The sequence below is a fragment of the Bubalus kerabau genome, chromosome 23 (genome assembly GCF_029407905.1).
Source record: "Bubalus kerabau isolate K-KA32 ecotype Philippines breed swamp buffalo chromosome 23, PCC_UOA_SB_1v2, whole genome shotgun sequence".
Classification (NCBI taxonomy): domain Eukaryota; kingdom Metazoa; phylum Chordata; class Mammalia; order Artiodactyla; family Bovidae; genus Bubalus; species Bubalus kerabau.
The window spans coordinates 14520320-14545500 of record NC_073646.1 but is presented as its reverse complement, the minus strand read 5'-3'; the positions used below and the strand labels follow the sequence as shown (position 1 = coordinate 14545500).

General features: G+C 41.7%; 1 protein-coding gene across 10 annotated transcripts in view; it reads left to right on the top strand.

Annotated features, from left to right (window-relative positions):
- Window positions 1-516: 516 nt before the first annotated feature.
- Window positions 517-25181, top strand: part of PARN (poly(A)-specific ribonuclease) — a 184914-nt gene continuing 160249 nt past the window's right edge. For 5 of the 10 annotated variants that reach the window (XM_055562408.1, XM_055562415.1, XM_055562416.1 and 2 more), the window contains exons 1-11: window positions 519-705; window positions 1039-1116; window positions 4656-4735; window positions 5212-5279; window positions 5365-5446; window positions 11506-11566; window positions 20006-20171; window positions 21345-21410; window positions 22480-22518; window positions 23865-23907; window positions 25033-25113. In XM_055562408.1, the coding sequence (XP_055418383.1) occupies window positions 687-705; window positions 1039-1116; window positions 4656-4735; window positions 5212-5279; window positions 5365-5446; window positions 11506-11566; window positions 20006-20171; window positions 21345-21410; window positions 22480-22518; window positions 23865-23907; window positions 25033-25113 (783 nt within the window). In that variant the 5' untranslated portion in view covers window positions 519-686. Of the gene's footprint in view, window positions 782-1038; window positions 1117-4655; window positions 4736-5211; window positions 5280-5364; window positions 5447-11505; window positions 11567-20005; window positions 20172-21344; window positions 21411-22479; window positions 22519-23864; window positions 23908-25032; window positions 25114-25181 lie in introns of all 10 variants that reach the window. The other 5 variants (XM_055562406.1, XM_055562407.1, XM_055562409.1 and 2 more) reach the window with 5 other exon arrangements.

Here is a 25181-nt window from a genome sequence, read left to right as displayed (position 1 = left end):
TGTCAGGAGTGTTGTAGGCTCTGGGAATCAACAGCAAACCAATAACCAACATAAAACTCCATTATGCAGGACCTCATCAGTTTTGCTCACCATCGTATTCCCAGTAGCTAGTGCCACAGCTAAGGGTCTCAGCTTTGCGTTCCCTGTCGCCTCTGCAAATAACCCTCTTTCCCATTATTCTTATTGCAGCATTCTGCTCTTTCTCTTTAAACAGATCTTCGGATTTCCAAGTGGCAAATTTGAATCTTGCCTGACTTTCCGCTCGTCCCTCAAGTTAAGCTCCAATAGGGTTGGGCATCTTGTCTTTTCTATTCACCCCTGTATCCCCACACCATACAGGGTGTCTGGCACATAATTGGAACTCAGGAAATATTTCCTCATCAATCGGATGGCTGTCAGGTCACTCAAACTTCTCAAGTAAAAGGCCCAAGTCTGGTCGTCTCCAGTGAGACCACGCCTTGGAGAACTTCGATAGCCACGCCCCTGCTGCCTCCCGGGAACGAAACCAACCCTTGGCCCCGCCCCCGCAATGACGCAGGCGCACGTGACGCGCGCCGGCGCGCGCTGTTTCCGGAAGTCGCCCCCGTGATCGCTGCCGCGGCTGCCAGCGCTGTCGCCGCGGAACTTCGCGAGTGGAACGGTCGAGGCGGGCCCGGGCGGGGCCGGAGGCCTGGCCACTCCGCAGAATGGAGATAATCAGGAGCAGTGCGTGTCCGCTGTACATCTCCCCGCCTACTCGCGGCAGTTCCTCACCCGGCCTGCTAGGCCCGCACCGCGGCAGGTCTACTTGACCCGGCCTTGGGCAGAGGCAGTCCCCTCAGGGGTTTGCTCCCCTTTTGCGCCTCTTGGGGCCTTGTTCGTATCTGGCCAGTGCACCCCTCGGGGCTTATACCCCTCTGCTCTGTGCACCCCTTAAGGACTTGTCCTCTCATCCCAGGATCCTTGGAAGCTCCCCCTCCCTCCTTCCCTATCCCCCTAGGAACTCGTGGGCAGGAAGCCAGGCCACCGATTCTGAGCCTCTTCTCGGTTTCTCCGCAGATTTTAAGAGTAATCTTCACAAAGTGTACCAGGCCATAGAGGAGGCCGACTTCTTCGCCATCGATGGGGAGTTCTCAGGTATCCCTCGCTTGCAAGCTCGAGGCTGGCACCCTGCAGTGCATAGCCCAGCCTCCTCCAGCCCGCTACCCCTACCCCCCACCCCTCAACCCCCACCCCCGCGCCCTCCTGACCTCTGGCCTGGGCTTATACCTGCTGGTCGCTCTTCCCTGTTTGAGTTTTCTGGGTCAGGGTGCATGAGTCTCCACGTTTCCTCTTAAACGTTTCAAAAGCATGAAAGAGGTGCAGTGGGTTTCCTGACTGGGTTTGTGGTGGTTCGAACTCTTGAGGGTTGCGGATAAGAGACTACGGTTTTGATGCTGCTGAAAAACAGCTGGACAAAGTGTGGGACAGAGCTTGAGAGTTAGGGTCAGGCCTTTTTTGGTTTGTGGTGAAATACACATAGCATAAAATGTATCCTTTCAACCATTTTTAAGTGGTTTTAAAAGTTAAGTGACATGTAGGACATTCACACTGGAATGCCACCATCCCCACCGTCCATCTCCACAGAACTTTTTCATTTTCCAGAACTGAAATTCTACGCGTTGAACAGTAATTCCCAGCTCCTTCCTCCCCTCTGCCTCTAGCAATCATTGTTTCCATCTCTGTGAATTTGACTAGTTTAGACATTTCCTCTAAGAGGACTCATGCAATATTTGTGCTTTGTGACAGACTTGAGGGTTGGACTTCTGCAGATAAATGAGGGTATTCCTTTAGGCATTAATGAAAGTGTTCATTGCCTGCCCACATGTATCTAGTACTTAGATTGGTATAACTAAGGGTTATAATTGCAAGGTTCTTTTTTTTTTTTTTTGGATCAAAGGTATCCAATTTTTGGTAAAGATAGCCATTTTTGCTACAAATTGTACATGTTTCAAAGACTTCAGCTCTTTCTAAAGGAATCCATGTTGGGCATAATCTTTTTTACTGGGCATAATCCATTACTGGATTATAATTGCTTAATTATATAGTTATATATATTGGAGAAGGCGATGGCACCCCATGTGTACTCTTGCCTGGAAAATCCCATGGATGGAGGAGCCTGGTAGGCTGCAGTCCATGGGGTTGCTAAAAGTCGGACACGACTGAGCGACTTCCCTTTCACTTTTCACTTTCATGCATTGGAGAAGGAAATGGCATCCCACTCCAGTGTTCTTGCCTGGAGAATCCCAGGGACAGGGGAGCCTGGTGGGCTGTAGTCTATGGGGTCACACAGAGTCGGCCACGACTGAAGCGACTTAGCAGCAGCAGCAGTTATATATATAATTGTATATAATTATAATTACTGAATTATATTCAACCAATTGTATCAGTTTCAAGTGTAGAACATAGTGATTTGATATTTTTATACATTATGGATTGGTTACCTTGCTAAGTCTAGTTACCATCTGTTATCATACAAAGTTCTTGTCAGATACATTATTGGCTATATTCTCTGTGCTGTGACTTACTTATTTTATAAGTGAAAGTTTGTACCTCTTAAACCCCTTCACCTATTTGGCCCCCCCCACTCCCCCCCCCTACTCTGGCAACCATCAGTTTACTCTGTATCAATAAGTATCTTTGTTTCTTTCTTTTTTTTTTTTAAGATTTCATCAGTAAGTGAAATCATCAGTATTTGCTTTCTTTGTCTGACTTATTTCACTCACTTAGCAGAGAAGCTATGGCACCCCACTCTAGTACTCTTGGCTGGAAAATCCCATGGACAGAGGAGCCTGGTAGGCTGCAGTCCGTGGGTTCCCGAAGAGTTGGACACAACTGAGCGACTTCACTTTCACTTTCCACTTTCACGCATTGGAGAAGGAAATGGCGGCCTACTCCAGTGTTCTTGCTTGGAGGATCCCAGGGACGGGGGAGCCTGGTGGGCTGCCGTCTATGGGGTCGCACAGAGTCGGACACGACTGAAGTGACTTAGTAGTAGTAGTAGCATGGTACCTTCTAGGTCCATCCATATTACAAGGTTTTTTTTCTTTCTTTTTTGTGGTTGAGTAATATTTCTTTACACCAATTCTTTGCAATCCCATGGACTGTAGCCCGTCAGGTTCCTCTATCTGTGGAATCCTCCAAGCAAGAATACTGGAGTGGGTAGCCATTCCCTTCTCCAGGGGATCTTCTCAACCCCTGGTCTCCCACATTGCAGGCAGATTCTTCACCATCTGAGCCATCAGGGAAGCCCCATGTATGCATATATATGTGTGTACACACACACACATATATAGCATCTTCTTTACATATATATAGGATCTTTATCCATTCATTTATCCTTGGACACTTAAGTTGCTTCTGTCTTTGCTATTGTAAATAATGCTGTAGTGACTTAGGGATGCATATATCTTTTTCAGTTAGAATTATTGAAGAAAAAATAATTTTTGTTTTCTTCTGATAAATATCCAGAAGTGGAATTGCTGGATCATATGTTCGTTCTATTTTTAATATTTTGAGGAAGCTTTATACCGTTTTCTATAGTGTCTGCAGCAATTGACATTCCCACCAACAGAACATGACAGTTTCCTTTTCTCCACATCCTCGCCAGCACTTGTTATTTCTTGTGTTTTTGAGAATAGCCATGCTGACAGATGTAAGTTGGTATCTCAAGATTGCTGTGATTGTTCGGGGTCTTTTGTGGTTCTATACAAATTTTAGAATTATTTGTTTAGTTCTGTGAAAAATGCCATCAGTTCAGTTCAGTTCAGTTCAGTTGAGGCACTCAGTCATGTCTGACTCTTTGCGACCCCATGAATCGCAGCATGCCAGGCCTCCCTGTCCATCACCAACTCCCGGAGTTCACCCAGACTCACGTCCATCGAGTCAGTGATGCCATCCAGCCATCTCATCCTCTGTCGTCCCCTTCTCCTGCCACCAGTCCCTCCCAGCATCAGAGTCTTTTCCAATGAGTCAACTCTTCGCATGAGGTGGCCAAAGTACTGGAGTTTCAGCTTTAGTATCATTCCTTCCATAGAGATTGCATTGACTCTATAGATTGTTTTGGGTAATATGGGCATTTTAACAGTATTCTTCCAGTTCATGAGCATTTCTGTTTATTCATGTTTTCTTCAATTTCTTTCACCAGTGTCTTATAGTTCTCAGAGGACAGGTCTTTCACCTTGGTTAAATATATTCCTAGGTATCTTATTCTTTTTGATGCAGTTGTCAATGGGATGGTTTTTATAATTTCTCTTTTTGATAGTTTGTTATTAGTGTATAGAAATTTACAATGGATTTCTGAATATTAACTTTGTATACTGCAACTTCTGAATTCATTTATTAGTTCTAATAATTTTTTGGTGAGATATTTGTAGGGTTTTCTTTATTTGAAATCTGTTTTAGATACTGAAACTATCCATTCTCAAATTGAAACATTTGTATTTCTGAATTCTTTATTATAGGGTTTGGCTTGTTAGCCTGCGAAATTCGTGCTAATTTTGAAAAAGTGAAGTAAAGAGCACTTCCAATTAGTTTTAATTCATAAAAATATGAAATTATAGAGCCATTGAATAGTTGACTGACATTTTTCCAATAGCATTTACTAATAGGTTAAAACTTTTTTTCTTAAAATCTAGGAATCAGCGATGGACCTTCAGTCACCGCATTAACAAATGGTTTTGACACTCCAGAAGAAAGGTATCAGAAGCTTAAAAAGGTAAGTGGGTGTGCTAGAAAATCTTATTTTTTTTCCCCATGTTGGTCTTGCATATGTTAAATTATAGAGGAATAAAATCATCAAACTTGTTTATTAACTTCTCAACCCCAGCTATGAAATTATATTTAGTGGTGTTTAAAACAACAGCAAAAATAATTGTTTGCTGGAAAACATTTTGGGGAAGGTTTAGTATTTTCATTGTTAATTTGATTTATAGGAAATATGATGTGGTTATTTTAATCATTTGGAAATAGGTTTACTATGATGCTCTGGATGATGCATAAATACTTAGTTGGGAAAATATTAAGAAATGTATATAAATTAATAATGCTTCTGATAGATAATCTGTAATCTGTTTGGATCAGAAGTATTCTGCCAAAGTCAAGTAATCAGAAAACCTACCTGATTGCAAATACTGTTGCTCAATGTCGACTATACAGCACTGTTTTGACAGATATTTTATTTCCCTTTTCCAGCATTCCATGGACTTTTTGCTGTTTCAGTTTGGCCTTTGCACTTTTAAGTATGACTACACAGATTCAAAGTAGGTTGTTTTAACAAGTGGTGGGAATTCTTGTGTCATGGCATAATGTAACACCCTAAATCTCCTTTTATCTTATTTTCTCTAGGTATATAACAAAGTCTTTTAACTTCTATGTTTTCCCGAAACCCTTCAATAGATCCTCACCAGATGTCAAATTTGTTTGTCAGGTTAGTAGTATAATTGAGGTTTTTTTTTTTTTTTTCTGTTATGAGTCCCTGATGAAGCCATGTGGAAACATGGAATCAGAATTCTCTTTAAAATTTGGTTCTATAACCAACTTTGCACGTTAGGCAAATCAGTTTACCTCACTGACCTTCAGTTTTAGGGTTATAAATAAATCATACTCCCATCTTTTCTTTGACCTGAGAGTGAGTTAAGGAATAAGATGTGAGAGACAGGCAGAGGGAACATGAACTTTATTATAAGTAAAGCTGAATTTGAGACCATGACTTTGTACTGTGGCTCTTTGGGGGATTTTTTTGTCTTACCCCTGAACTGAACCTACAGATTAGGACTTGCAGGTTTTTTCCCACCCCATTCTCACTGCATGCCTCTCCAAGGGTAGACCTTTATTTTCTGGAGGAGCGGAGTATGTATGTATCCTCTTTGAAAAGAGCAAGCCTAGAAGTGAAAGTATAGTCACTCAGTCGTGTCTGACTCTTTGCGACCCCATGAACGCAGCCCCCAGGGTTCTCAGTCCATGGGATTCTTCAGACAAGAGTACTGGAGTGGGTTGCCGTGCCCTCGTCCAGGGGATCTTCCCGACCCAGCGATTGATCCCAGGTCTCCTGCATTGCAGGCAGATTCTTTACTGTCCAAGCCACCAGGGAACCCAGAAGGGGCTAAGTTATATGTGCTCAGTTTCTTTTCCCAAGCTTACCAGTTAGGAAAGAGAGGGTAGAAAAAGACCACTGTTACCTACTGAGGAGGAGAGGGCTGACTTTATGAGCCAAGGGAAGGATACAGGGAGGGTCCCTTTTAGAACAGCCAGTTCAGAGTTGTAGCTGATCTGGTGGACATTCAGTGAATGTCAGCTTCCCCTTTTTTCTCTCTTAATAATCTGATTAATGGATAAGGAGATCATTGATCTCCACTGATAAGGAGAATGTCAATTAGTGTCTACCATATGGATATGTGATGAAGCCTGAGTTTTGGTCTTCTCTTCCTTAGAATCTTATGCCTGAGCTTCTCTCCCCAGTAACATTAGTTCCTTTGAGTCTTCCCATCTGTCCCCTTTCCTGCATCTAAGTAGTAACGCAGTTAAGAAAGCCTGGAGGGTAGGCTTCTGAGTGACTGAGTCATGTCAGATTCTCTCTGTAATGAGGATGTAAACAAATGAAACAGCATTCATTGTATGTCTGGAGCTGGAGAGAAGGTAATTTTAGTCTTGAAACCAGCATTTTTCTTAAATTAGCAGATAAACTATTGTTGATATTTCTTTACCTTGTAATAAGTTCAGTTCAGTCTCTCAGTCATGTCCAACTCTTTGTGACCCCATGGACTGCAGCACTCGAGGCCTCCCTATCCATCACCAACTCCTGGAGTTTACTGAAACTCATGTCCATTGAGTTGGTGATGCCATCCAACCAATCTCATCCTCATTTAACAACTATTTACCAGTCACCTGCATATAGAATACTTCATTAAACAGTATTTGTAGATTTTCTCTGAGAAAGATAGGTTCAGTTTGGACATTTGTATGGATGTAGTTTTCCAGTGGTAGCAGCAAAAGACAGTTCCTTAAAGTGGATTCCATGGTTTTAGCCAGGGATTAATCAAATGCACACAGTGGCAGTGAGACATCTTAGGGATGACAGTATGTTCTAAAAGACCAACACAAACACAGTTACTCTAGGAAATCAACTGGAGACAGATCAGGAGAACCCTACCCATCATACAAAACCATCCTGTGACTACACCTGGAACACTTCATACAGTTCTAATAGCCCGCCACTCCTTAAAAAAAAAAAAAAAATCATAGACTTGAAGACAGGCCAGAGATTAATGGGCTCAAATGGTGCAGTTCTCTATTCTGGAAAAACAAAGGCAGAGAAGAGGTTGAGAAATAGTAAGTAAACTTGGCAATTGTATGGATAAGGTAAATGATAGTATCTTTGAATTTTTTTTCTTGTCCTCCATCTAAGGTGGATTTTGTCTTGTTTAAAATTCTATGCCTACAGCAGAGTTGCATCTTAAAAGGAACTTAGCTTCTAGAGTCAACGAGTAGGGTGAAGATTGTGTCTGGTTAAAAATCGATCTCGAAAAGCTTTTATTATCCTTAAAGCAGGGAGAATTGGGGGGCAAAACAACTTACTATGCTACCTGAAAACTAAGTATCTGTACACACAATGATCCATGCACACTAGGCAGGATGTGGAGGAATGGACCCCCTGTGAGCCATGCACACTCCCGGACCACGTGCCCATCCAGGTGAATTGCAAGGCATCTGCATTGTCTTCACTTCCTTTTTCTTCTGTTCTTTTTTCTGGCTGAACATCTGTAGTTGAGTTCATGGAGGAAAATATATACATGGTCATGAAAAGTCAAGACACTGCAGCTGTCTATAGAGTAAAAAATGTTTCTTTTTTTTAAATAGCCTCTCTTCCCCCATGCCACTTCTTTCCCTGTTTCACTCCTTTTGTGCCATATATATATATACTGCTGTGTCTACATATGTATATACACACACACACACAAACACAATTTTAGGTTTTTCCTTTAATATACGCAGAGTCATAACATTCATATTTTATATAACTTGCATTTTCTATTTAACACAATGTCTTCATATTTCATAATACAGATGTATTATAATCGATCTAATTGGAATTGGCAAGTTTTCCAGTGGCTCCCTATTTTAAACAGTGCTATAGTCAGTGTCCATGTGCATGTGTCTTGGTTGTATATAGGAATTTTTTTTTTTTGGCTGAATCAACATATGTTTTTTAAGCTATTTTTAAAATTTATTTTTAATCGGACGATGGTTGCTTTACAGTGTTGTATTGGTTTCTGCCATACAATAACATGGATTAGCCATAGTGTACATATATCCCCTCCCTCTTGAACCTCCCTCCCCTTCCTCCCCCACCCCATCCCACCTCTCTAGGTTGTCACAGACTAAGTTTCAGGTTAAACTCCAGGAATGTTTTTATTGGATGGCTTTCCCAGGAGGGGAATTAATGAGTCATAGAACTTTCAGATTTAAAATTTTGATAGATGCCTCAAATTGTCTCCCCTAATATCTATGCTTATCTTTTGATTCTTGAAAATGGTACATTTAGGACAAACCAAAGATAGTGTTTAGTATATTACAAATAAAGTTTGTTGGTTTGAAGTGTTTTTTCTTTATTATGGTAAAAAAAAATCTATAACCTAAAATTTACCATTTTAAAAGGCTTGAAGTTCAGTAGCACAGAGTAGATTTTTTGGTGCAGTCTAAAGAGTATTGTTTGAGTAGAAAATAAATAGCTTCAAAAAGGGGATACGTGATCTCTGACTCTGATTTTTAAAGAAGAAAGTTAGGATATTTTGGAGTCTAGTGACAGGAGGGGTAAAAATGCCTTTCCATAACCCATCTTTTGGTGTCTCTGTTGGTGATGGGTATTAGGGGAGCAGAGTTATAAGAATACTGAGGCATGGAAGGTAGAGGGGCTTGTGGCCTAAGTCAGAAGGCACTTGGTCTTATTTCAGAACAGGATGAAAAGGGAAGATATAGGGGAAATGGTTGCTTACTTCACACCACAGAAAACCTGGACAAGATAGAAAATGATATGCCTGTATCTATGTGTGTGTGTGCGCCCGTGCACATACCTATGTATATTTGATTAAGTTGCTCATATTTTAAAAGAACTTGTGTCAGGTAATAAAGATACATAAAGTACATAAAAGTATATACAATATATAAAACCTTTTAACCTAAGATTAAAAATAAGTAAGTGAAAAATTGGAAGAAAAGAAAAATGAGGGTGTGATTACTGTGTTATGATTAGAACACAGAATTCATGCCAAAGAAAGTCTTACTTTTGGCTTACCTCAGAAGCTTGTCTCTGAGCTTCCTACCAGGCAAGACAAGGGGGAAACACACCATCAGTTCTGCGGCCCAAAGGATCAAAACGGACCAGGACTCAGGACCAGTTCAGCTTTCCTCAGATTAGAGACCCCAAGACATTTCCCTTTCTGTATCATCATATTAGTTGCTCAGTCATGTCTGATTCTTTGTGACCCCATGAACTGAAGCCCGCCAGACTCCTCTGTCCATGGAATTCTCCGGGCAAGAATACTGGAGTGGGTTGCTGTGCCTTCTTCCAGGGGATCTTCCCGACCCAGGGATTGAACCCAGGTCTCCTTAATTGCAGGCAGATTCTTTATCATCTAACCCATCAGGGAAGCCCTCTGTTATCATAAAGAAGTCATTAATGTAGAAGACGTTGTCTTCAGCAGCATCTCTAAAGTGAATACGGTAATGAGCTTACTGGAACTAGGAGAGCATCCTCAGTCTAGACTGATGGTGTAACATCAAGTACGGCTCAGGAAGGGCCGCTCTATAAGGGGTCAGATTTAACTGTTCTGAATTTAGTTACTTCAGTTGCTCAGTTATGTCCGACTCTTTGAGACCCCATCGACTGCAGCACGCCAGGCTTCCCTGTCCATCACCAAATCACGGAGCTTGCTCAAACTCACGTCCATCGAGTCGTGATGCCATCCAACCATCTCATCCTCTGTTGTCTCCTTCTCTTCCTGCCTTCAGTCTTTCCCAGCATCAGGGTCTTTTCTAATGAGTCAATTCTTTGTTATCAGGTAGCCAAAGCATTGGAGTTTCAGCTTCAGCATCAGTCCTTCCAATGAATATTCAGGACTGATTTCCTTTCAGATGGACTGGTTGGATCTCCCTTGGACTTGCTGTCCAAGGGACTCTCAAGAGTCTTCTCCAGCACCATAGTTCAAAAGCATCAATTCTTTGGCACTCAGCTTTCTTTATAGTCCAACTCTTACATCCATACCTGATTACCGGAAAAACCATAGCTTTGACTAGATGGACCTTTGTTGGCAAAATAATGTCTCTGCCATTTAATTTGCTGTCTAGATTAATCATAGCTTTTCTTCCAAGGAGCAAGTGTCTTTTAATTTCATGGCTGCAGTCACCATCTGCAGTGATTTTGGAGGCCAAAAGATCATGCCATGATCTTCATTTTTTGAATGTTGAGTTTTAAACCAGCTTTTTCACTTTGCTCATTCACTTTCATCAGGAGGCTCTTTAGTTTACTCTTGCCATTTCCTGTTTGATCACTTCTAATTTACCTTAATTCATGGACCTAACAGTCCAGATTCCTATGCAGTATTGCTCTTTACAGCATCAGACTTTACTTCCATCACCAGTCACATCCGCAGCTGGGCATTGTTTTCTCTTTGTCTCAGTCTCTTCATTCTTTCTGGAGTTATTTCTCTACTCCTCTTCAGTAGCATATTGGACACCTACCAACCTGGGAATTTCATTTTTCAGTGTCATATATCTTTTTCCCTTTTCATACTGTTCATGGGGTTCTCAAGGCAAGAAATTGGAGTGGTTTGCCATTCCCTTCTCCAGTGAAGAACTCTCCACCATGACCCTTGCATCTTGGGTGGCCCTTTACAGCATGGCTCATAGTTTCATTGAGTAAGACAAGGCTGTTCTGACTTAAAACAAGAATAAAATTAGGGAAGCTCAGTGATGTTTTCCACTCTTCAGTCAGTTGAGTAAGGATTTTGTGAAAATTTTCCCATTCTTGTGTATTGTTACTTGATATTTTTGCTACCTTTACTTTTGTATTTTGACTTTGAAATAGGTGTTTAATAAGTCTCTTTACTGGGAATTTTTCTGTATTATGATGTTGAATGTAAAGAACATCCAATTAAGATTTTGGGCTTCCAGAATCTAAGTTGAAGTGAATATTGATACCTTATAATTTGCGCATTTGTTCCCTTAAACTTGAACCTGGGGTGAGATAATAAATGTTGGGTAACAAAGGATATTTCTCTTATAAACTATAGGGGAGAAGCCCAGATAGTTGAAGTGAATGAATGGACAGTTCAGCAGCCGTGGCGTAGAAACCCCTTGTCCTCTGACCCGTGGCATGCTGCCCCCTTGCCTGGTTGCCTTCATTTACTCCCCAGAGTTCTTTCTCTGCTTCTGTTCACACACCTGCCATGAACATCACTGAAATGCATGTTCTATTTACTCTTGTTTCAGAGCTCAAGCATTGACTTTCTAGCAAGCCAAGGATTTGATTTTAATAAAGTTTTTCGCAACGGTAAGATTACATGTGACCTCTCTTCAGAGCTTGTAAATCTGGATTCGTTTGAGAATTATCTTTCTGTGCGTACTGTCTGAGACAGAGTCTCGGATTTCCATTCCAGCCTATGCAGCCGTTAAAGTTTTTATTGTGCCCCACTATTGAAGGCCTGGTCAAGCATGAATGGCACAGGAGAGGAGCTGCTGCCTCATTTAGCTCTAATGAGGCCTCTTGAGCCCCAGATTCATTGAGTGGAGCTTGTGCTGTTACTGGTATGACTCAGTCGCCTGGCAGACTCCCTGTGGGGTATGTGTCCCTGTTATCTTTCACTGAGACAAGTGCTGCAGTGTCGCATTTTCAAAAACAGTCATGTTTCAGTAACACTGTGATGGTCTTTGGAGGAAAAAATTCAGTTCTGACGGCTAACTTGCTGGTGTGATGCACTGACCAGCAACCTGGCGGGGTGGGGAGACCAAGTCCTAGTCCTTATCCCCAGCATAGGGCACGATCCCTTAGAGAGGTGATTGTTAAATATTTAATTAATGAACCCTGGACGTTCAAGTACGTCAGAGTGGCTTTTTTTCCTCCATTCATTTATTTCCTGGAAAGTGCCTGGGAAAGCCTCTAAGCCTGTCTTGGTCCCAGCAGTATTAAGTGCCTGCTGCTCTAAGGTCAGTAACTACTTTTCACGTAATTATTCTTGTAAACTATGTTCTTTCCCATGGTGGATGTGTTACTGAGTGAGGTAGGGAAGGAGATATTTCTCAGCAAAGGTTCTAGAACATAGGCTTCAACTACAATCTCTCTCCCTCAGCATGATCTCCTTGTAGGGTCTTTAGGACCATGTCATGTTGTTTGTTAATTGCTTCAGTGGTGCTGCGTCTTCATATCTACTGATGATTTTGATTTTTGGAAATGCTAAAAAAATTTTGAATCCAAACTGCTTAACGTAGTGGGTAAACCTGCTGTATAACACAATTTGGGTATAACAAAGTAACTTTATTTCCTGTGGCTCATGCTTGACTCTGAAAGCCACTATAAAATACAAATTCCACATGTAATTAGAGCACTATGATGGAATGTGTGCAATTTTTTTTTTTGGTGCACTGTGTGGCATGTGGGATCTTAGTTCCCTGACCAGGGATCGAACTTGTGCCCCCTACATTGGAAGTATGGAGTCTTAACCACTGGACCATCTGGGAAGTCTTATTGCAGAAATGTTTTGAAGGAACTACTTTAACCAGATTCCTATGAATGTGTTTTCCAGCCTGAGGATTTTATTTTCATAGAAGGAGAGAAACAGCTAAATAGGAGGATGCTTCATTTTCTAGTTTTGTACTCAGACCTTGGAGTATTTTAGTCACAACTGCATCAGAGCTCCCAGGCCATCTGTTATTACTGAGGCTCTTATCCCTGTGCTTTAAATCTGACCCAGACCTTCACTTCTCTTCCTTATTAAATCTTTCCACTCTAGGGTTTGCGCATGCCAGAACCTTTCCTTCTGGCAGTCTCCTTGGAAGTACCTCTGATTTCCTTGTCTGAAGTGGAACCAGGTGACTGCGGTCACCATTCTCCCAAGCACAGATGGTTTCAGCTCTGTTTGTGCAGCCGGGCAGTAGGCCCGCCACCTTCAGTCCATCTGAGTTCTTCTCAGGAGCCACAGCTCTTACCAGGGCTGTGTAACCAGCTCCGCCGTCCCCCTTCTGCTGACATCCTGGGCATGGCCTTCACCAGAAGCCTAGACTTTGGCTCATCTTGCTTTCTATTCCTATCTCTCTCCTTTCAGATGACTCCAGCATCCACACAGAGCACCTGCAAAAGCTCTGTCGCATCTGCTCCCGGGAGGTCAGCAGTCCTCGCTTCTGCCTCCCCTTAGCTGTCCACTCCTTTAGTGGCATCATGGGTCTTATCAGCAGGCACTGTGCCCGCCTCCATCATTTCTCCTTGACAGCGCCTCCTCTCGTCCTTCACATCCACTTGGCTGCCTCATTTCAGTGGTTGGTTGATCTCCGTTGCTTTCTCACTGTCAATTACCTTCTACTCTCTGGTCTAGACTTCTCTCCTTGTCCAACTGGTCCATTATTATCCTTTCTTCTTCCCCTTGCTCCTCTCCGCATATTGAACTCGTCTAGCTAAGTCCTAGGGACGGGGGAGCCTGGTGGGCTGCCGTCTGTGGGGTCGCACAGAGTTGGACACGACTGAAGCGACTTAGCAGCAGCAGCAGCAGCAGCAGCAGCAGCTAAGTTCCAGCCTTAGTTGGTTCTGATCGTTCACTTTCTTTCTTCCTGAGCATCTTCGTATTGTAGTAAAATGGGACATACCTGAGCTCATTTGTCACTTTAAATTTATGAGCACAAGCATCAAGTAAGGACTCCATCATGCTCAGAAATCCTACTTTTCTGACTTAGAAATTCCCTTTCCGACTTTCTACAATATCAGTATTTTTACCATCTCTCTCCGGGCCTCCCTCTCAGCTGCTGGTCATGCCTCAATGAAAATAGAAGCCAGCAGGCAAGAGCCAGTTTGTGTTCTTACCACCAGACCCACAGGTCTCCCCGCCGAGCCTGGGCCCAGCCTTTTCACAGGTATTCCTTAGAAGGCTAGTCCCTCCCTCTGTGTCAGACACTGGCTCTTCAGGTTTGCCCTTCTCTCTGCTGGATGTTTTCCCTTCTCTGCTGATCATACCATCAACCTTTGTAAACATTCTTTTAGTGCAGAGCTCCTTAATCTAGTCCATGGGCCGCTTTCCTGCCATAGATAGAGTTCCGGAGTCTGTGAATCTGGGGAAGGCGGTGAGGAGTTGACATCTATATTTTGTCTAACCTTTAACTGAATTTGTTCATTTCTTCTGTTAGGAATGTAGGCAACCCAGCCACATTAGCAGTAGCAGGAAGTTTGTCCTCAAGTGAAATCCTAGGTATCTTCAAATGGCATTTTCGTTTTGGTCGATATCTTGAATATTGTTTGCCTTCATCAGTACTTTGAAGTTATCATAGTTATTTCACCTGCCATTAGGTCTTTAAAAAAAATTTATGTATTTAATTTACTTATTTGGCTGCACCACGTCTTAGTGCAGCACTTGGAATCTTCGATCTTTGTTGCAGCATGTGAACTCAGTTATGGCATGCCAGATCTAGTTCCCTGACTGAGGGTTGAACCCGGGCCCCCTACATTGGGAGCACAGAGCCTTAGGACCAGTGGGGAAGTCCCTGCCGTTAGGTCTTCTTAATTTCATATGTTGACCAGGAAGCTGGTATCTTATATTACTATATCATAGATATAAAAAAAAGTTCTTGGTAACTATTTCAATATAATTACTTTTCTTTATAATCTTGTGTATTTTATTTTATGCATTGGAAAACATCATTTTGAGGAAGGGCCTGTAGATTTCACCCGATCACCAAAGGAATAGGTGGCATGTGAAGATGAATCACGCCTGTGGGAATATCTCTATTTCAGAATAACTCTAAGCAAAGCAAACCCATCCCCCTCACTTGACTCCACATCCCCAGCGTCCCTTCTGGCCTGTGATGCTCCCACTCGGAGGAAGGCATCTTGAATGAGGTGTTTGCTCTCGCCGTTCCCGCCTCTTCCCCTCTGGTTTTCTCTTCAACCGCTGGAGCCAGTCTGCTGTCCTCAGCCCTCCTTGGACTTGAGGTTGGGTCATATGCCAGGATCTCACACCTTGTGGATCCTTTTTTGTCCTCACTCCGCCTGTGGCGGAATTTGACCAGGCCCATTGTGCCCTCCTCCCCTGGACACTCACCCCTGGCTTTCAGACTCTTGGTTCTGTGCTTTTCCTCCTGCCTCCCTCTGGACTCCTCCGCATTCTGACTGACTCTTTTTCATCTCACCTGTCTTCAATGTTAGTCTCATACATTCCATGGTTTCATTTACTTTTTATTATTAAATTCTTATTTTGAAATAATCTCAGGCTTTATAAATGTTGCCAGAATACCTTGGGGAATTCCTGGTACCTGCCCTCCAGTTTCCCGAATGTTGACATTATACTGTTTGCCTTGTCGTCCTTTCTCGAATTACATGCGTGTGTATAATTTTTTCCCCCCAAACCATTTTCGAGTAAGTTCCAGACATGACGTTTCTTTATTCTTAACTACTTCAGTGTGCATATTCCTAAAAACAAGTACCTTCTTTTACACAGTACAGTAATCCAAATTAGGAAATGGATGTTGCTCCAGTACTGTTACCACATTTACAAACCTAATGTATATAAGTTTTGCTACTTAGATTAAAAGAGAAAAACAACTACTCCCCATCCAGATTCAGTCTGGGCTCACATGCTGCACTTAAGCTGTTGTAATCCAGAACAATTTCTCAGTCTGTCTTTGATTTCAGTACCTTGACAATATTTTGTAGTGGAGGCTAGTTTGTGGCATGCCCCTCAATTTGGACTTTTTTGATGTTTCCTCAGCCAAGTCTACAGGCATCCATTCGTCTCAGGCAGAGATACTGCAGATGTGTGCTGCTCAGTACATCATATCAGGAGAATGTGGCACCAGTGAGCCGAGTTACTGATGATTATAGCTTTTCTTTTTACTTTTAGCAAAACACACGTACATCATGTGTTAACCATTTCTAAGTATACAGTTGGCTGGTATTAAGTACATGCATATTGTTGTGCAGCTTTTGGTGTTTGTAATGTTGATCAGACTTCTTCAATTAGGAGCAACAGGCAAATTTGGCCTTGGAATACGGAATGAAGCAGGGCAAAGACTAATAGTTTTGCCAAGAAAATGCACTAGTCGTAACAAACACCCTCTTCCAACAACACAAGAGAAGACTATACATGGACATCACCAGATGGTCAACACCAAAATCAGATTGATTATATTCTTTGCATCCAAAGATGGAGAAGCTTTATACAGTCAGCAAAAACAAGACCAGGAACTGACTGTGGCTCAGACCATGAACTCCTTATTGCCAAATTCAGACTTAAATTGAAGAAAGTAGGGAAAACCACTAGACCATTCAGGTATGACCTAAATCAAATCCCTTATGATTATACAGTGGAAGTGAGAAATAGATTTAAGGGACTAGATCTGATAGATAGAGTGCCTGATGAGCTATGGAATGAGGTTCGTGACATTGTACAGGAGACAGGGATCAAGACCATTCCCATAGAAAAGAAATGGAAAAAAGCAAAATGGCTGTCTGGGGAGGCCTTACAAATAGCTGTGAAAAGAAGAGAAGCAAAAAGCAAAGGAGAAAAGGAAAGATATAAACATCTGAATGCAGAGTTCCAAAGAATAGCAAGAAGAGATAAGAAAGCCTTCTTCAGCGATCAATGCAAAGAAATAGAGGAAAACAACAGAATGGGAAAGACTAGGGATCTCTTCAAGAAAATCAGAGATACCAAAGGAACATTTCACGCAAAGATGGGCTCGATAAAGGACAGAAATGGTATGGACCTAACAGAAGCAGAAGATATTAAGAAGAGATGGCAAGAATACACAGAAGAACTGTACAAAAAAGATCTTCATGACCCAGATAATCACGATGGTGTGATCACTGACCTAGAGCCAGACATCCTGGAATGTGAAGTCAAGTGGGCCTTAGAAAGCATCACTACAAACAAAGCTAGTGGAGGTGATGGAATTCCAGTTGAGCTATTCCAAATCCTGAAAGATGATGCTGTGAAAGTGCTGCACTCAATATGCCAGCAAATTTGGAAAACTCAGCAGTGGCCACAGGACTGGAAAAGGTCAGTTTTCATTCCAATCCCAAAGAAAGGCAATGCCAAAGAATGCTCAAACTACTGCACAATTGCACTCATCTCACACGCTAGTAAAGTCATGCTCAAAATTCTCCAAGCCAGGCTTCAACAATATGTGTACCGTGAACTTCCTGATGTTCAAGCTGGTTTTAAAAAGGCAGAGGAACCAGAGATCAAATTGCCAACATCCGCTGGATCATGGAAAAAGCAAGAGAGTTCCAGAAAAGCATCTACTTCTGTTTTATCGACTATGCCAAAGCCTTTGACTGTGTGGATCACAATAACCTGCGGAAAATTCTGAAAGAGATGGGGATACCAGACCACCTGATCTACCTCTTGAGAAATCTGTATGCAGGTCAGGAAGCAACAGTTAGAACTGGATGTGGAACAACAGACTGGTTCCAAATAGGAAAAGGAGTTCGTCAAGGCTGTATATTGTCACCCTGTTTATTTAACTTATATGCAGAATACATCATGAGAAACGCTGGGCTGGGAGAAACACAAGTTGGAATCCAGATTCCCGGGAGAAATATCAATAACCTCAGATATGCAGATGACACGACCCTTATGGCAGAAAGTGAAGAGGAACTCAAAAGCCTCTTGATGAAAGTGAAAGTGGAGAGTGAAAAAGTTGGCTTAAAGCTCAACATTCAGAAAACGAAGATCATGGCATCCGGTCCCATCACTTCATGGGAAATAGATGGGGAAACAGTGGAAACAGTGTCAGACTTTATTTTTCTGGGCTCCAAAATCACTACAGATGGTGACTGCAGCCATGAAATTAAAAGACGCTTACTCCTTGGAAGTAAAGTTATGACCAACCTAGATAGCATATTCAAAACCAGAGACATTACTTTGCCAACAAAGGTTTGTCTAGTCAAGGCTATGGTTTTTCCTGTGGTCATGTATGGATGTGAGAGTTGGACTGTGAAGAAGGCTGAGCACCAAAGAATTGATGCTTTTGAACTGTGGTGTTGGAGAAGACTCTTGAGAGTCCCTTGGACTGCAAGGAGATCCAACCAGTCCATTCTGAAGGAGATCAGCCCTGGGATTTCTTTGGAAGGAATGATGCTAAAGCTGAAACTCCAGTACTTTGGCCACCTCATGCGAAGAGTTGACTCATTGGAAAAGACTCTGATGCTGGGAGGGATTGGGGATAGGAGAGAAGGGGACGACAGAGGATGAGATGGTGGATGGCATCACTGACTCGATGGATATGAGTCTCAGTGAACTCCGGGAGTTGGTGATGGACAGGGAAGCCTGGCGTGCTGCAATTCATGGGGTTGTAAAGAGTCGGACACGACTGAGCGACTGATCTGATCTGATGAGTCTTGCTTGAGACAATTATTGTTGCTGACAAATGATGATTTTTCTAACTTCATCATTTGTTCCACAGTTCGTTAACTGTCCCATGACTTGTAATGCTCCCCTTCATCCTGATGACACCTAAATTTGTATCTCAACACCTTTCTCCTGAGCTTTAGGCTTTTATTTGTAGCTCTTCATTTATATGTGCATCCCTAGATGATTTAATATATCCAGGAGGTAGCTTTTGGCTTTATTGGGACAACCATGTCCATTTATTTACCCACTGTGCATGGCTGTTTTCATGTTAGAAAGATGTTGAGATCTCATGCTGCCACAGAGATCTCCACGTGGCCCATAAGCCTAAAATGTCTATTGTTTGTCCCTTTAAGGAAAGGTGTACTGATCTCTGATCTAAGCGGTTATCTCCTGCCTGGACAACCACAGTGGACAGTTCTTTCTGGCTGACCTCCCTACTTCAATTCTCATAGGAGTCCAGATGGTCTTTTAAAAACATGGAGCAGGGCTTCCGTGGTGGTCTAGTGGTTAAGAATCCGTCTTGCAATGCACATGGGTTCGATCCCTGGTCCAGGGAGATTCTGTATGCAGTAGGGCAGCTAGCGGGCACCTCACAACTACTGAACCTGAGTGAGCTCTAGAGCCTGTGCCTGCTGCAGCTAGAGAGTAGCCCCTGCTGTCCGCAACTGGGGAGAGCCCGTGTGCAGCAGCGAAGACCCAGTGCAGCCAAAAATAAATAAATAAATATTTTTTAAAAAGCACATGAAGATGTGGAGCAGATAATGTGATTATTGTGCTTAAAACCTTCCAATAGTATCCTGTTGTTCCTAGAGTAAGTAAATTCTTACCGTGGCCTCTAAGGGCCCGTGTAATCTTGCCCCATCCTGTCCAGCCTGACGTTACTCCGTTCTCCTGCTTACAGCTTCCTTCTTCTGGAACTGTTTGTGGAACAGTCCAAGCATTTCTGTCCTTCAGGCATTTATGCCTGCTCCCTGCCTGAAATACTCTTCCCCCGGCTCTTGCATGTCTGATCCATGCTCACCTTTTGGGTCCTCCTGCCCGGTGGCCCTATCTGGTTGTCCTAAGGTGTTCCCTTCACTAGCGAGCAGGAAGCATCCCCCTTGTTCATCATTAGCTCAGTGGTACCTGGTACAGTGCCTGGCACAGTGTGCATGCCAAGTCACAGCCTGTTGAGAGATGAATGAATGAACGAGCTCATGGAATGAAGGAAATAGACATACACGTTTCAAAATCACTTGCTTTTTCCATTGGATTTTTTTTTTTTGAGCTGTAGTCAAATATGGTCTTTCCCGAGTCTTTTAGTCTCTGTGGTTTGTTACAAAATTTTTTATGATAAACAGTGACCTCTGCTAATGCACGCTTTTAAAAATTCTGTTCAGGAATTCCGTACTTAAACCAGGAAGAAGAAAGACAGTTAAGAGAGCAGTATGATGAGAAGCGTTCGCAGTCCAACGGTGCAGGTGCTCTGTCCTACACGTCTCCCAACACTTCAAAGTGTCCCGTGACAATTCCTGACGATCAGAAGAAGTTTATTGACCAAGTGGTGTAAGTTCCTAAACTGAAACCAGACGTGTGATTAGACGTGTGTCTTGGGGCAGGATTGATGCCTGTATCTCAGGCTTGTGCTACACACAGAAGTGTGATGTGAGGGCAGGATTTAATTGTGGCATACCTGAGTTTGTGTTACATGTTGTTGTTCAATCGCTAAGTTGTGTCTGTCTCTTTGCGACCCCATGGACTGCAGCATGCCAGGCTTTTCTGTCCTTCACTGTCTCCCGAAGTTAGCTCTAACTCATGTCCATTGAGTTGGTGATGCCATCCAACCATCTACTGTCAGTTGTAAATTGAGCTCTGTGTACTGTACGCAGAATTGCAATGTGTCACCAGGCCAGAGACTGCCTTGGCAAGTGGGCAGACCTCTTGTGTGGACCACAGGCCTGACAGCCACTGTTCCCCCGAAAGCAGAGGCCCATCCAGATATTGCAACATATCCATGTTTGTTTTTCTGTTGTGGTGAAGTTTCTGACAAGCACATGTGCCACGGGAGGAGCATCTGGTTTTGCTCAGTTTAGTTATCAGTATAGCTACTGACTCATTGGAAAAGACCCTGATGTTGGGAAAGATTGAAGGCAGAAGAAGAGGGTGACAGAGGATGAGATGGTGGAATGGCATTACTGATTCAATGGACATGAACTTGGGCAAACTCTGAGAGATGGTGAGGGAGAGGGAGGCCTGGAGTGCTGTAGTCCATGTTGTCGAGAAGAGTTGGACATGACTTGGTGACTGAACAACAATATTACTTTACTAGGAAAGTAAAAATGTAAATCACTTGTATTGATGAATTCTTGAGAAGTTGTCACTAACTCATTAATAACAATGACAAATTCAGGCTGGGGAACACATGTACACCCACGGCAGATTCAAGTCAGTGTATGGCAAAACCAGTACAATATGGTAAAGTAAAATAAATAAATAAACAGAAAAAAAAAAAATACCAGAGGGAGGAAGAAGATGTTAAAAGAAAAAAAAAAAAAAAAAAAACAATGACAAAAAAGAATCTGCCAAAGTAAAGTATTTTAAGCCTTACTGAACTAAAAAGTTATGATTTGGTAAATTTACATTGTCATACGTTATTGCTTTTGAGTATGATGGTTCTGTTGATTGACGACTTCATTCCTTAATGATGCTGATGGTCATGTTTTTATTCTAATTCTTCAGAGAGAAAATAGAAGATTTATTACAAAGTGAAGAAAACAAGAATTTGGATTTAGAGCCATGTACTGGGTCAGTTGCCTTGAATATTTTTACTTGTTCTTTTTCGGGAAAGGTGGATGATTTCTGGCATGTGCTCTCCTTGGTGTCTTAAAAACATTCATAAATAGTCTTTTTATTATAGGTATGTTCCCAGGATTTCAGCACTAACTTTAGCTTTAATGCAGTGGGGACCATGGTATATTGAGACTGAGTGCTTTGTCCTGTCCTGGAGGGAAGAAAACTGTTGTGTACCTTTGCTTTAAGTCATGCTCAAGAGTGGCGTAACTATTGTAGCCTTGATGTGTGCTTCATACAGAAAGGCTTCGGAAGAGCAGAGTCCATTGTTAGGCTATTTCTGTCCTTTTCATTTCTCTCTGCAGTAAAAAGCATTGGTGTTTCAAAGAGTCAGTAACTGAAACAGCCTGCTTTCCTTCCTTTTACTTTGTGACTAGCTTCATAGAAGTGTTAATGCATCTGTCTACTTAAAATTCTCTTCATACAACCACAGGAGGTAATATTTTGGTTGGATAAGGACTTCTGCCTCTTCTATAAAGGCAGTATAATAATGGCAGTGATAAAGAGCATTTTCAATTCATTAATTCTCTTGGAGAAGAGAATGGCTACTTCAGTATTCTGGCCTGGAGAATTCCATGGACTGTTCCATGGGGTTGCAAAGAGTTGGACATGACTGAGCAACTTTCACTTTTATGTTCAATTCATTAATTAGGCTGTGTGGTGACATAGTTGTGGCACACGGGCTTCTCTGGTTGTAGCTTGAGTGCATCTCTCTAGTCGTGGTGTGTGGGCTGAATTGCCCCTTGGCATATAGGATCTTACTTCCCTGACTAGGGATCAAACCCGAGTCCTCTCCATTGGAAAGTGGACCACCGGGGAAGTCCCAGTAAAGAGCATTTTGATGAAGAAAAGTGGTGAGGAATCCTCCCACCTCAAGCATCCTCTCTGTTCTTTTTTGCATATTAACTGTCACTTCTAATGAAACCTCTTTTAAAACTGATATGGTCTTTCCCAATCAGTGCTTGGTCAGTTTGAAATTTCCTTCAGTGATTGCAAATTAATACCTTTTCACTTGTTTTCGTAGGTTCCAAAGAAAACTGATTTATCAGACTTTGAGCTGGAAGTAAGTGTTTATACTATACATGAGGGTTCTGTGAGGGACCCAGAATTAAAAAATTAAATGCAGTTTTTTAGCCTTTATTTCATTTTTGATGTTCTGCTGGTTTTGGTGACTTGACCATACCATGTTCTTGGGCAGTGCTTCATTTTATTACTGTTTCCCCCAATTTCTTAAGTTAAATACCCGCTTAATTTATCTGCTCTTGCTTCTTAGTAGCTGCTGTAAAGGCTTTACAGTTTTCTTTCAATGATCAAGTTGGCGAATCCTAAATTGTAGTATTGTTTTTGTTCTTTGAAGGTATATGATAAAGATTTGGCTTTAAGACCTGGGAAATACTCAGGTGAATGCTCTTTGTTTTTCTTTTTTGAAACAGGATAATTTTTATTTAGATTCTTGTCATATAAGTTAACTTTTTAATTTATGCAGCTTAAAATATTTAATTATATTAGGCTGCCTTCTTTACTATACTTCAGTAGCATCGTACACAGAATTTTTAATTTCATACTTTTGCTGTTTATAAGAAATATTGAAATAAATTAGATTAAATGAAAGGCGAATGCTTTTTCTAAAGCAGGGACTAGATCATGGGTGGGTTTCAGGATACCTGTGAATCTCCTGAAAAAATATCCAAAATTTTGTTTGTGTTTTTTTCTGGAGGTATTTCCATTAGTTTAATTATATTTTCAAGTGCATCTCTTAGCAGTTGAATGTCAGGATTGGACAGATGGATGTTTGCACTTGACTTTGGGGTTTTTGTTCTTTCGTTAGAATCTGCCAGTGGCATGTACACTGGGAATTTAGTTTGACCAGACTAGGAAAAGGGCCATTATTATTTGATCAGGCTCCTTTCCTCTCATGTTATCCTTGCAACATACTCCCCATGGATTCCAGATTCCTCTCCTTGGCAGATGCCAACTAGTGTGCAGCTTACCACAGAGTTACTCATCTCAAACCTCCCCTGTGTGTGCCCCAGACCATCCAAAGAGACCTTCAAATTTTTTCACTTAGGAAGTAAGCATTGTGACATTTAGAAGCAAGATTTGACTGTGGGGTAATGTGTTGACTGTATTATATGATGCCTGACATTTCAGAAACTGCCTAAGTCCTAAAAACTTAATTTGAAATCAGATACATTGCTGTATTCTAAGAGCAGAGATAGGGAAACATTTGGAAACTGAAATATTATGGAATAGGCTTACTCTGCAGTCTTCCTTGTAGTAATATTTATTGCATACTTAATAAAACTGATGTAATGAAATTATAGCTATAAAGTTGTTTTAAAAGTCCTTTAGGGTCTTAGCTGTCATTAGCTCGTCTACTGATAATCATGTTTTATTTCTTTTCTTTAGGTATCCCAAAGGCATTCATGTTGAGACTTTAGAAACCGAAAAGGTAACCCCAAGGCTTATCCAGGGCCAACATTAAATGCATTGAACCAGTGCCACAATATTCAAGTACAAAGTGCAATCAGATCAAGAAGTTGAAAGTCAGAGTTGGCTCCCATACGTATGAGCTGGGTGACATTGGACAAGTCATTTCCCCGCTGCCAGCCTCAGTTTCCTCACTTGTAAATCCTTGCATGAGCGTGGTAATGATGAGCTCCACTGTCTCACAGCAAAGTAGTAGATGGAACTGAACTTTGTAAACTTGAGAGCATGCAAATGTTAGTACACGTTCTCATCATCACAGAAAGCTGATATGCATGGTACTCATGTAGTAATTTCTTCTTGTTACATGGGCCACTAAAATTGGGTTTTAGAATCTGGGGCATCAGCAGTCTGTCATCATGTATTCCCGGAGAGCAGTGATAGAACCGAAATGGGTAGTGGTGGGCTGATGGTGGGTTCCTTTGACAGAACTATAGAATTTTAGAATTTAGTTCTTGTTCTTAAGTGAGATGTCTAATTAAATAAGAGATTACATAAATTAAATCTTGCTAGAAGATAAGTCTCAAACTTTGACACAGGAGATTTTGTGGTGTTTGATTGATCCAGAATGCAGTGTGAGAAAGAAGATGCTAGTTATCTGACAGGTTACTGGAAAATCCAGGATTTTTCTTTTATGTTAATGAGAAATGATATAGAAATTTAAAAAATTGAGGTATGGTTGACTTATCAGTATTAGTTTTAGGTATATAATATGATTCAAATTTATATGGGTTACATAGAATTTTTATTTCAAAACCAACTACTTTGAAATCCGTGTTCAAATGCAACATCTTAGTGTCCATTATGAAGTGTCTTACTGACACAGTCTCTTGATATTTATAATTGACTCTGTTGGGGTGAATTAATAAATCATAGGAAAATGTCGTGGAAACAGGGGAACGAATTCTAGTTTGTAAAGCAACAACTCAACTTTTGGTGGCATTTCAAGATACTTTGAATGTGTTTAGCCCCTGAAAGACTGTGCACTGATAAAAATTATAACTTCTAATGGTGGCAGAACCTGAATTTCAGAGGGTGAGGAGGGTTAGGTAGCTTCCAGAAAATTGTATATCTCCTTTATGTCTTTTAGAAAGAGCGATATATTGTTATCAGCAAAGTAGATGAAGAAGAACGCAAAAGAAGAGAGCAACAGAAACATGCTAAGGAACAGGTGATTGAACTACACTCATTTCCTTTGGGTGAGAAATGGCAACAGAATTGTAGATCCTATGTTGGATT